The 13,343-nt window shown below is 40.4% G+C and overlaps 1 protein-coding gene and 1 long non-coding RNA gene across 2 annotated transcripts in view; one reads left to right on the forward strand and one right to left on the reverse strand.

Annotated features, from left to right (window-relative positions):
* Positions 1-856: 856 nt before the first annotated feature.
* LOC124966535 (uncharacterized) lies at positions 857-3,643 on the reverse strand. The gene is made up of 3 exons (XR_007105365.1): positions 3,269-3,643; positions 1,985-2,092; positions 857-1,140 (listed from the first exon to the last, which is right to left on the reverse strand). It is a non-coding gene; the product is annotated as an uncharacterized LOC124966535 (long non-coding RNA).
* Glg1 (golgi glycoprotein 1) overlaps positions 3,633-13,343 on the forward strand; it is a 117,833-nt gene continuing 108,122 nt past the window's right edge. The window contains exon 1 of the mRNA XM_047527872.1: positions 3,633-4,132. Within this exon, the coding sequence (XP_047383828.1) occupies positions 3,650-4,132 (483 nt within the window). The 5' untranslated portion in view covers positions 3,633-3,649. The remainder of the gene's footprint in view (positions 4,133-13,343) is intronic.

Below are 13,343 nucleotides of genomic sequence, written 5' to 3' on the forward strand. Positions count from 1 at the left end.
TTTTCTTTTTTTTTTTTTTCTTTCTTTCTTCCTTTCTGTGATACTGGGGATTAAACCTGAGATAGGGATTTAGGCTAGAGAGAGAAATACTGAATCTTAAAGGAAACACCAAGTCCCTGAGATGCAGAAAGCATAGTTGTAAATCTTAAACGACATGCCCTTGGCCCATGCCCTTGTAAAATGAGGGAAATATGCAAGTGCAGAGAAAACTGGCCTGGAAATTGTGCAGCTCCACCCTAGATCCACCTCCACTCTGGCCCCTGATACAGCCCTTCCATAAATGTTGGACCCAGCTGCTTCTTACTCTCAAGACAGCCCACAGTCTCCCTTGAATGTGTATTTACCTTCCTAAAGTCTTTGTCTGGCTTATGCTGAAATTCTTATCCTTCATATATGCCAAGAACCCTGCTGGTCCTGAGGTGAGTTTCCCTTCTCTTCTGGGAACCCCTTGGACCCTTCTTCGGATATATCTCTTCTGTGACAAACCCAGAGGTGCTCTACCACAGAGCCAGGTCCACAGTCCTTTTTATTTTTCAAGACAGGTTCTCACTAAATTGCCCAGGCTAGCCATGAACTTGCAATTCTCCTGCTTCAGTTTCCTGAGTTGCTGGGATTATAGGAACCTGCCAATGTGTGTGGCTTCCTATTTTTTTTTTTTTCAAAAAAATTTTTTCCAAAATAACAGAATGAATCAAACATCATTACCCTATGTAAATGTATGATTACGCAAATGGTATGCTGTTACTTCACGTACAGAAACAACATGTATCCCATTTGTTTACAATAAAAATAAATTAAAATAAAAAATTTTTTTCCAGGTGCTGAGGATGGAATTTAGGGCCGTTAGCATGCTAGGGAAGCACTATACCACTGATCTACACCCAAGCCCTGGAAGTAGTATACTTATATTGAAAAGTCAATTAGAACTGAATGTGGTGGTGCATGCCTATAATCCCAGCTACTGGGGAAGCTGAGGCAGCAGGATTGCAAATTCAAGGCCAGCCAGGGCAACTCAGCAAGTCCCTATCTCAAAATAAAATTAAATAAATAAAATGGGGTGGATGAGTCTGCGAGTATGCTATGGGAGAGAACTTAGAACACTAGTTGTGGTGCAAGAGGTCCTGGGTTCTGTCCCCTGTACTGAAAAGAAAAAAAAAAAAGTCAATTAGGCCAGGAGAACTGAATTAAGTGAATCTTTTTTAAAAAAAAGTTTTAATTAAAGATGGACACAATGCCTTTATTTTGCTGGTTTGTTTTTAATGTGGTGCTGAGAATCAAACCCGGTGCCTCACACATGCTAGGTGAGCACCCTACCATTGAGCCACAACCCCAGCCCCTGGTGAACTATCCTTATCATCTTTATCTTTCCACTGGTTCAGGGATCTTATGCCTTCTGTAAAATCTTGATTAGCCTGACACAGCCCAAATTGGCCAAGTTCCCAGATTTCTGTTTCTTGTTGCTTGGGCACTGTGATTTCAAGATCGGTTTTTACTTCCTTCCTATCTCCAGAAGGAATCTGTGGCTAGGTATAGGGTTTCCTCAGTGCATGATGAAAGATAGGCAACTGCTGGCTTCTCTGAACAGACTGTCAGTTTCTAACTTTAAACTAGCTTAAAATAATCTCCCACTAGCCAGGCATGGTGGCACACGCCTGTAATCCCAGTGGCTTGGGAGGCTGAGGCAGGAGGATCACGAGTTCAAAGTTAGCCTCAGCAATTTAGCAAGGCCTTAAGCAAATCAGCGAGACCCTGTCTCCGAATAAAATTTAAAAAAGGGCTGGGGATGTGGCTCAGTGGTTAAGTTCCCCTGGGCTCAATACCCCTACCAAAAAAAAAAATCCCCCACTTGTTGAGTACGTATGCAGACCCAGCATTGAAAGTTAATTGCCCTCAGTGATTCCTCAAGGACTTCCAGTGATGTCTCTGGCTTGCTTAACCGAGACTTATCTATGCCATGAGTCTGCTAATGAACATGTACATTTACCTGGTCCACCCTGGGTTGGTCAATGCTCATGGTTGGCAGCAGCCTCAGGATCATTTTGTTACTGTAGCAAGGGTGAGTGTTGGCGGAGATGCCAACACACTTTCATTCCTAGAGATATAAGCTTGGGGTTAGCTACAGTGGGCAATTTGTACCCACTTCATATTCTGTCTCAAGGGCTCCTTTCTTGGTCCTAAAGCCCCTTGCCTGAATTGTTAGGTGTAGTTATATCTGATCTAGTCCCAACTGCCCATTCATAGGTCAGAACAACAGAAACTGTATTTTTAACATGACGTTCAGCAGGGATTACATGTCCCAGGATGCCCTCATTCCCCAACATCCTATAATGGCAGAATGGGATAAAAGTGCAGGAGGGAGCTGGGAAGATCCAGGGATTCTGGAGAGGTTGTCTATAGGCTGGCAGAGTTCATCCTGGGAAGCTCATTTTAATTCCCCTGTTCAGAACTGTTAACATCTCTGTCCCATTCCTTGGGTGATTTAGAGCCTAACCCAGGTTCTGGTGCATGGCTGAAATGACCCAAAGAAGATATCTGGATTGGGAAGATATCTCTCCTAAGGAGGAGGAGATACTAGGGTGGGGTGCCTAAAGTGCTGCTGAAGATGCCGCATACAGAACAGCATACAAAATAGCTGCTGACACATACTTAACCTGAGTCCTCAAAGGCCTGTTTTCTTATTTTATTTTCATCCTTTAAATATGAGTTTAAGTTTTGGGTAGAATCAAGACTTCAAAGGGCTTCATTGTTTTCTTCTTTTTTTTTTTTTTTTTTTTTTTTTTTTGGGGGATTGAACCCAAGGGCGTTTAAACCATTGAGCCACACACACTTCCACATCCCCATCATTTATTATTATTATTTTTTAAATTTAGAGACAGGGTCTAGCTAAGTTGCGTAGGGCCAAGATGCTGAGGCTGGTTTTGAATTCGCAATCCTCATGCCTCAGCCTTCCGAGTCACTGAAATTAGAGGTATGCACGACCGCGCCAGGCTTCACTGTTTATTAATGATACTGGCTATAACTTTTGGAGTTCCTTAAAGTCTGTTAGGCGCCTTCCTTGTTTTTATCTCTAATTTTCACAATTTTACCTTACATTTGACCTCTGACCCAGTCTACCAAAGAGCAAGGATTGTCTGACCTGTGCTCAGAACCCTTATTCAATGCTGCTTTCCCTCTGCGTAAGAAAGAATTTTGAGGCAGGTGGAAGGAAGGAGGCACAGAGGCAATAAGTTCTTAGATTCTGGAACACACCTGGTCGTGTAAAGTTTACCTGTACACACATAAAGTTTTTCTTTTTCCCAAGTCATTGAACCAGCGACGTATTCCACCAGCCATCTTGGTTGTGGCAACCCCAAGTCCTTTGATATTTTTCTGTGACGACAACCAAGGAAAGCAGACTCGTGTCGCCCCTAGCCAGGCTTTCCAAAAAGCCCCAGCTCCTCTCCGGGTAAGGCGCGCCGCTTTCCGACCCGCTAGGTCCAGGGCGTGGGCTACGTGAAGCTCGGGCCCCTCAGTCGCCCAGCTCCGGGGTCGCGGGTCTGAGCCGGCCGGGGAGGGGCTCGGTGGGGCCACGCCGGCCCACGCCGGAGGCTCCGCCTCTCATTTAAATACGCGGCGCCGGCGAGTGCGTCGAGCTCGCCGCGGACCCAAGATGGCGGCGTGTGGACGTGTACGGAGGATGTTCCGCTTGTCGGCGGCGCTGCAGCTGCTGCTGCTAGCGGCGGCCGGGGCCGAGAAACTCGCTGGCCCGGGCGGCCACAACCAAGGCCAGGGCCTGGCGGCCAACTTTGTGCCTTTCGTAGGGCAGGCTGCAGGCGGCGGCCCGGCGGGGCAGCAACTGCCCCAGTTGCCTCAGTCATCGCAGCTCCAGCAGCAGCAGCAGCAACAGCAGCAGCAACAGCAGCAGCAGCAGCAGCAGCAGCAGCAGCAGCAGCAGCAGCCTCAGCCGCCGCAGCCTCCTTTCCCCGCGGGTGGGCCTCCAGCCCGCCGGGGCGGAGCGGGGCCCGGCGGGCCTGGCGGGGGCTGGAAACTGGCGGAGGAAGAGTCCTGCAGGGAGGATGTGACCCGAGTGTGCCCCAAGCACACCTGGAGCAACAACCTGGCGGTGCTTGAATGCCTGCAGGACGTGAGGGAGGTGAGGAGGCGGGACCGGGCTGGGAGGGACAGGCCTGGTGCGGGCTCAAGGGTGTAGCCGGCCTGGAAGCCGCTGATGCCGGTCTGCTGCTTCCCTAGTGCTGCACTCGCTCCTTTCCCTCCCTGCCTCTCACTCCCCGGCGCATTCAGGGAAGTGGACCCCACCCCCACCCCTTCCTTCCCCGTCCTTCATTCCTTCTTTCCTCGTTGAGGGGTCTGGGCCCAAGACCTCGGCTCCTGGCCGCAATTCGCGAAGGCCCAGAGTGTGTTTCTGTTTGCTCCTGTCTTTTGTGTGATCATCTATGCAGAGTGGCTCTTCGCTGAAAGCCAGTTTAGGATTTTGCCATCAGTTTCGACCTGGACAATTTGTAACAATCTATTTAAATATTAAAAATGGTTGGCGTACTTAAGTTGTTAAAAGACTGATCTGCTTTATAAGCAGTAGGTAATGTTTCGTTAGGTAACACGGGTTCTTTTGCAGTCAACAGCAGAATTTACTGTCTTTACCCTATTCTTTTGTAATTTGCAAATTCGTATTATATACTTGGTGCTAAAACTAATATCTGCTTTTTATTCTTCAATTCTTTGGTCAATTTGTAGAGCTATTTTGCCAGGTGACTAGGAACCGTGAAGCTTAAAAAGTTGGGGCAGCATTTGAAGCTGTTATAAATGTTTGTGATTGGACCTTTTGAGGTCTGAATGTAATTCTTCCCTCTTTCTCCCCCTCCCCCACCTCTCTCTCACTTTATCACTGAGCTACATCCCCCGACCTTTTTATTTTTTGAGACAGGCTCTTGCTAAGTTGCTTAAGACCTCACTTGGTTGCTGAGGCTGGCCTCGAACTTGTGATCCTCCTGCCTCAACCTTCCAATTAGTTGGGAATGTAGACCTGCACCACCGTGCCCGTTTTGAATATAATTTTAATAGTACCTCTTAATTGGATCTAGCTTTGATGTTGCTTAATGTGATTAGTTAAGAGACATTGATAATTTTTCTCTAGATTTAATGGTACAGTTATAAGTGCATAATTTTACAATTCTCTGTTAAAGGTTGGGAGCCAATCTGGTAGGAAAAAAAAATTTTTTTTGGTACTGGGAACTGAGGAATACTTTTTTCAAAGTAGGTATATAGAATTTGTTTCAAAGTTTGGCAAGTAGAATGAAGCTGCTGATTGATATTGTTTCATTTGTGATATTGTATCATCAGAATTGTCTAAGGCAGTAGTCCTGGGAAAGATGACTGGTTTGTAGAAATTTGCTACCCTTGACAATTTCCTCCTTTTTACCACTATGCTATCTGCTCTAGTGTTATATATAAAAGTAATTCAGAAGATGAAAACACATAAATAACTGGGTGCAGTGGCATGCTGTAATCCCAGCAATTTGGGAGGCTGAGGCAGAAGGATATCAAGTTCGAGCCAGCTTCAGCATTTTAGTCAGGTCTTGAGCAACAACTTAGTGAGACCCTGTCTCAGAATTAAAAATGAAAAGGGACTGAAGATGTAGTTCAGTGGTAGAGCACTCCTGGATTCAATTCCCAGTACCAAAAAAAGAGAAGGCATATATATAATCAGGAAACAGTCTCCAGAACCACCAGAAATATGGAATCTTACATGACTTCTCATCTACAGCTTGAAATTAGAGGGACAGTTATTCTTTTATTTTACAGCTGTTCCTGTAGTAGATTCAGCTAAGATTCTTGATTTCTTTTGTTTTGTGGTATTGGGTATTGAACCAGAGTATTGGGTATTGAGCCACACCCTCAGTCCTTTATTATTATTTTTTAAAGACAGATTCTGACTAAATTTCCCAGGCTGTCTTTGAATTTGTGATTCTTTTGCCTCAGTCTCTTGAGTTGGAGTGCTTCTATTTGGACTTTGAGAGTAGATAATAGGTATAGGTTCCTCAAACTGGGATCCTTATATTGGGGACCAACCACATTTTTAGAATGTGGCAGAAACAGGATGTTTTTAGGGACAGTGGCAAAAAGGAGCCCATTTAAGGGGTGCATGTCTCTTTGAGTACATTATGGCCATATGGAAACCACCACTTATAGGAACAGTGGTTCTTTGTCATGCATGTAGAAGTGTGTAGAGTCATGCATCATCCAAACATTACTTAGTTTTGTCTAATTTTGATGTCTGCTTAATTAATTAACTTATTTTTTGTGGTGCTGGGGATTGAACCCAGGGCCTTGTGCATGAGAGGCAAGCACTCTACCAACTGAGCTATATCCCCAGCCCCCTGTCTGCTTAATTTAGTAGGTACTATTTTTCTTTCAGTTGTTGGTATAAAGACAATTATACTGGCCTGAAAATTTAGTCCGAGCTCTTCCATTGACTTTAAGATTTCCAGCAAGGATATTTTAATAAGTATATTTTTCTTCCTTTGTGGGTATAATATATATAAACTCTGAGATCCTGTGTTTTCTTTGTAACTTTCCAGACTACCTAATTCAGTACTGGGATCAGGAAACACTGTCGACTGATTGAGGATGAGTAAACTAATGGATGTGGTTTTATGCTCCAGAGGAAGAAATATGTCATGCAAATTGGAGATGGGCTATTTTTGTGGGAGTGAGGGAGCCAAATTTCTAATTTAATGAATTTTCCTTTCATTTTATACACAGAAATATTGAAAGAGTACCATCATGAATCCTGTGTATATCCTTCAAGAGGTAGAGTTACTAAAGAAAGCAAAAGGAAATTTATTTCCATTTAGTTTAAGAATTGGTTAAATCCAATTTATGTGTGTTTGAAAGAGCACATTTTAAAAGTAAACTAGGCACATTTGAAGAGAAATGTATGGAATTATTTTCTGGGATTTTTTTTTTTTGTTGTTACTGGGGATAGAACCCAGGGCCTCTTAACCACTGAGCCACATCCCCCAGCCCTTCTTATTTTTTATTTTGAAACAGAGTCTCACTAAGTTGCTTAGGGCCTTGCTAAATTGCTGAGGCTGGCTTTGAACTTGCTGTCCTCCTGCCTCAGCCTCCCAAACCGCTAGTTGACTGGAATATGTTTTTACTTGCTGTTCAGTAAGTAGGACTATTGGATAAGGAAATAGACATATATGTGCTTTTTAATTCCTTTGGATACAAGTTCAAGGAAGATTGTTCTCTATTTTTCTATTAGAATTATGAAAGGGTTGAAGATGTGAATATTTAAAATGCAGTTTACTAAACATTTTAATTAGAAACAACATGTGGGTATATAGTGTTAGGTTATGTCTTAAGTTCAAAATATTTTTTTCGTCCATTTTTGGGTGCTGGGACCTTGTGCTTGCTAAGCACACACTCTACCATTGAAATACCCCCTGAGCCCCTTAAGTTCAAATATTTTAAGGTTTAGTGTGGCTCAAAGTTATTTATTTATTCACTTTAGTTAGTTGAAAGTATAATTAGCTTTAAGTAATTTCACCTGAAACTTTGTCTAGCACAACATATGTAAACAAATTGAAAATCTGTGTAGTAAAAATGCATATTGCTATAGATTAGTTCACAACTTTTTCTCTGGCATTTTGGCCATTATTTTGAAGATATGTGTTACATGGGGCATTCTTTTTTTTTTAACACCCTCAGATGAGTCATGCTTTTAAAAAGGCCTAGTGTACTCAATAGGGCCACTCTTAAATAATAGATGAAATGGCAGTAGTGGTAGTTCAGAGTAGTTCTCTTCCTTTTGTTTCTATTTTTTGGTGTGTGTGTGAGCATGGGTACGCATGGGTATATACTGCCCAACTTATATCCCTCTCTGTGAGTCATAGGGTTGGGGGACTTATATTTTAAAATAAAGCCCAGAAACTATGTCATTTTTCCCATAAATACTTCAATGTATGTCTATGATAAAGACTTAAAACCAGACTGAAGGGTTATTTTTTGAATATAACCATATCATGAAATATTTCTTCTGAATTTCTAAGTACTTTATTCTGGATCTGTTGGTCTCAATATAAATTTTTACAAGCCACCTTGTAAAGCTACTCAGAATTAATGTTTTGTAAATATTTAAGATGAACATGGACTGTTTTTTTTTTTGTTTTGTTTTGTTTTTTTTGTTTTTTGTTTTTTTTTTTTTTTTTTGTGTGTGTGTGTGTGTGTCTGTGGTGCTGGGGATTGAACCTAGGGCCTTGTGCATGTGAGGCAAGCATTCTACCAACTGAGCTATATCCCCAGCCCAAGATGGACTGTTTTATGTATTGAACAGGAATTAACATTTCAACATTACAAACCATAAATTTACTTTCAAACTCAGATGTTTTTAACCTTTCACTTGACTTTATACCTGAGATAGTGGATCACACTATCTTTATTATTTCATTTAATACCCTGGATAGTTCTGCGAGGTTGATAGTGGTCTCTCTTCCTTCCTTCCTTAAGATTGAACACAGAGTGCTCTACCATTCTGTTACATCCCCAGCCCTTTTTTTAAATTTTGAGATAGGGTCTGATTTATTTGCCTAAACTGCCCTTGAACTTGTGATTCTTCTGCCTCAGGCTCCCAAGTGGCTAGGATTACAGGTGTGTACCACCATACTAGACTGGATAGTCATATTAATTTAGATGAGAAATAGGCTCAGAAAGATAAAGTAACTTTCCTACATTATATTGTAATTGGTGAAGCTGTTATTCAGCAAGTCCTTTTTGACTTAAAGACCATACTCTAAGCCAGATGTGATGGCACAAGCCTGTCTAAAGTCCCAGCTACTCTGGGGGCTGAGGCAGGAAGAGGCAGGTCTTAAGCCCACAAATTCAAGATAAGCCTAGTTAGCTTAGTGGGACCCATGTCAAAAAGAAAGGAAGACTGAATTTTTTTTTTTTTTTTTTTTTTTTTTTTTACAAATGGGCACAGAATAAATGAAAAGAGTCATCTGGAACTAGAATCCTTTGTCCTTCATTTTGTTAAAAACATTGAGTAACAACAGCTCCTGTGCATTCAAGTATTATAGATTTCTAAGGTATACAGACCAGTATTATCAGACAAAGCTAATTGAATTGCATGAGTTCATCATGAACAAAATTTCTGCTTAATGAAAAGAATTTCAAGTCCCAGTCCTCCTGAAGCAGGATTGGTTCTAGTGCAATAGAAGAGTTTAGTTATGTGTTCCTGCTATTTAAACCGGATACATGTTCAACAGAAAAAGCAACTGGAACTGCCATCAACTAATTGTATGATGATGATAGCAAAAGTTTTTTTGTTTTTGTTTTTGTTTTTGGAACCAGGGGTGGAACCAGGGATTGAACCTGGAGGCAGTTAAACAATGAACTGTATTCCTCCTTTTTTATGTTGTTGTTAGAGACAGAGTCTCACTGAGTTGCTTAGGGCCTTTTCTGAATGGCTGAGGCTGGCTTTGAACTTCAGATCCTCCTGCATCGGCCTACTGAGCTGCTGAGGCAAGTCATTTTACCACTCTGTAAGTCTCAGTTTCTTCATGTGTTAAATAAGAATTTCAGCTAATGGTGCTATTTCTAAGATCTTTGTTATCTAATCTACATGAGTTTATTTCCTGTATATTTTGGGGCATAGGATTGATGTTACATGTTTTAAAACATCCAAGATACTGTGTCATTTTGCCCATTAATACTTCAATGCGTGTTTGTGATAAGACTTAAAACCAGAACTAAAGGGTTATTTTTTGCATACAATCACATCATGAAATATTTCTTCTAAATTTCTAAGTACTTTCTCTGTATATCAGTCTCAATATAAATCTGTGAGCCACCTTGTAAAGCTGAGCAGATTTCGTATGTGTGCTATCTCTTGATTACCTATTCCTTTATACAGGGAAATAGTCATATGAGTAATACAAACAGCAATTAATTTAAACATTGTTTGATTTTAGTATATAATGATTTTGTTTGAGCCTATATGGAATTTCCTCCTCTGCTAACTCTTCTGTGACTGGAAGCAGTCTAACCACATAGTCAAGTCATTATTGATTTCCTATTATACACCTATCATTGTCCAAGAACACTAGTACTTTAAGATACCACCATTGCTTACAGTTGCTTTGATAAATGAGATTGTAATTGAGAAGCAGTTATACAAGTGTTAATCTCTTGATGTCATCTAAACAATACTTTTAGGGCAGAGAAATGAGCAGGAGCATAAAATTAGGGTTTAGATCTGGGTGGAACCCAGATCTGCTACTGCTGGCTTAAAAATCATACCTACTATTTTTTTCCTCCAAGTAAAGACTGTGTTCTTTAGTTCTGCTCTGAGTGATAATACACATGAATTCAAGAATTTTGCGTGCTAATTTTACTTTTCTAATATATATTAAATAAAATATGTGACCATTCAAATGTACAATACCAATGGTATACCACCTGAAATCATCTTCTTGCATACCACGAATGGCACACCCCCCCCCCCAAGGGATTCAAACTGCAGTCCTTCCGCATGCTAGACGATCGCTCTCCATAAGGAGCTATTTCTTCAGCCCCGTGGCACATGTTTTGGAAAGCACTGAGTCTGGATTTTTTAAGATTCTTCTGACTCCAGTGCTTCATGGTTTTGTGATCTGTGGGAAAACATGTGCAAGAGAGTCATACACACAGGTGCAAAAGGGAGGTGCTTTGAAGATTTAAGGGAGCCAATCTGACTGAAATGGAGATTTTTTTCAGAGTTCAGATTATAAAGGGTCTTATGTCTACCACTGGCTGGTTCTCCAAGAAAAGCCCAGAAATGGGATGAATTTTTATCTTAGCCCTAAATAAAAATATTCCTGAAGATAATTGAGAATTACCTCTCAAATAGCATTGTCATTTACAGCTAATACTTTTTAAGAAGTTTTTTTGATGAGAATGCTTTATAGCATATAGTTACTTAATAATTCATTGTTCTGTAAAAGGAAATAAAATACTTGAACAGTCCTAGAGGAAATGCCACATTTCTTTTGTACATTTCTCCTAATGTGTTCAAAACAAATTTAGTCAGCAATAATTTTAAAATCTGCTATTTATATATTTATGTATTTTGAAAAGAAGCAATTGAAATGACCTATAGACTTTTTCAAATTAATTTTTCTTCATTAGCAAACATTGAATTCTATGTGCAAGACCCTGCTCAATGTTGGAGGATATAGGTAATGATAATATGTAGTTTTTTTGTTTTTTGTTTTGTTGGTACCAGGGATTGAACCCAGGGGTGCTTAACCACTGAGCCACAGCCACAGCCCTTTTTCTATGTTTTATTTAGAGACGGGTCTCAATGAGTTTCTTAGGGCCTCGCTAAATTGCTGAGTCTGACTTTGAACTCGCCATCCTCCTGCCTCAGCTCCAAAGCTGCTGGGTTTACAGGTGTGTGCCACTGCCTGGCAATAAGTAGTATTTATTGAGGGTTTTCTGTGTGCCCTGTCCTAAGGGGCTAGGTGAGATCTAGGTATGAGCTCATTTAATCCTGTGAGAGATGTATTATTATTACTGCTCCTATCAGTAGTAGCAGCAGCAGTAATAGTAGTAGTACTAGGGATTGAACCCAGGGGTTTCCCTCATGCTAGGCAACACTCTACCACTGAAATACATACCCAGCTCTTTTTTAAAGTTTTATTTTGACAGGGTCTTGTTAAGTTGCCCAGGCTAGCTGTGAATTTGTCATCTTCCTGCCTTAGCTTCCAGAGTAACTGGAATTAATATATCATAATCATCATCATTATTTTTTCTAGTAATAAGGACTAAACCAGGGTCTTGCACACATGACAAGCTCTTTACCACTGAGCTACATCCCTTATTACTTTTTTTACTTTGTTTTGTTTTGTTTACTGGGAATTGAACCCAGGGGCACTTTACCACTTAGCTAAATACCTAGTCCTTTTTATTTTTTTATTTTGAGACAGGGTTTTGCTGAGTTGCTAAGTGTCTTGCTAGATTCCTGAGGCTGACCTCCAATTTGTGATCCTTATCTCTGGGATTATAGGTGTGCACCACTGTGCCCGGTTTATTATTTTTTTAAATGAGGAAACTAAGGCTAAGTAACTTGCCTCAAGCAAATCAGTTCAGCTGTAAGAGAGCCTTCATCATCCCTTCTTCTAAGCCTATGGCATTTATAATCTCGGACTGTCCTATCTGGTGTGGCAGTCACCAGGCATTTGTAGCTATTGAACAACTGAAACATGGCTAGTTTCAATTGATACGTGTTGTAAATATAAGACACACACTTGATTTAGAAGACTTAGTGCAAAATAATGAAAATAATATCAACTTTTATATTGGTTACATGTTTAAATAATTTAGATATTTTGGATATATTAAAATAGTTTCTTTTTTTACCACCGATCTACATTCCAGTCCTTTTTATTTTTTATTTTAAGATAAGATCTTCCTAAGTTGCTGATGCTGTCCCTTGAATTTCTGTTCTCCTGCTTCAGCCCCCATAGTAGCTGGGATTACAAGCATGTGTCACCATGCCCAGCTAAGACATTATTAACATAAATTTTATTAAAAAAAAAAAAAAAAACACGATTACTAGAAAACAAAATTACATGTTTCTCACATTCTACTTCTATTGGGCAAAACTGTCTTGAAGAAAAGGATACTTTACTAAAAACCATACTATAAGTTATAAAGTAGTAAGTGCTGTCGAGAGGGCTGAATTAAAGCTATGAGTATATGTAGAGGACACAATTGGAAGGATCAGAACAAAAGCTCTGCCCAGTTTTTCATTCTTCTTAAGTCTGTGGTTCATATAATAAAGTTCTTAATTTAGCCACCTTTAAATGCCTCTTAATCTTATTAATGGATGGATCACATATTCAGCATACCTAATCTATGAACTGCAAGGGGTGATTTAGCTTCTTCAGCTTAGAGGAACAATACTCTGATAGAACTGGAAGCCAGTAAGTGACTCCTTTGGCTTTCTTAGGTTGAGTTAGATAAATTTGAAACTTAAGGAACAATCTCAAGTGATGACCCTCAGAGCTTCGCTAGTACTCTTATCTGCGTTAAAATAGCAAGAAGTGTGGACTGGAATCTAAAAACAATGAATGAAAAGAACCAAGCATCTGTTTTCATTCAGCTTTAATAATTTTACTGAAGTCAGAGTTAGATGGAATGTGCGGTATTTACAGTACTTGTAAATTCTTCCACTGAAGATTTGAATAGCACTTGTAACTCTTTATCAGGGCAATCAGTGAAAATGGGGGCTGACCTAAATTCTTGGAACTGTACCCTTGTAAAATAGAACAGACTCTTAAAATATTTTTGTGTTCCTATAA

The sequence above is a fragment of the Sciurus carolinensis genome, chromosome 16 (assembly GCF_902686445.1).
Source record: "Sciurus carolinensis chromosome 16, mSciCar1.2, whole genome shotgun sequence".
In the NCBI taxonomy this organism is placed as follows: Eukaryota; Metazoa; Chordata; class Mammalia; order Rodentia; family Sciuridae; genus Sciurus; species Sciurus carolinensis.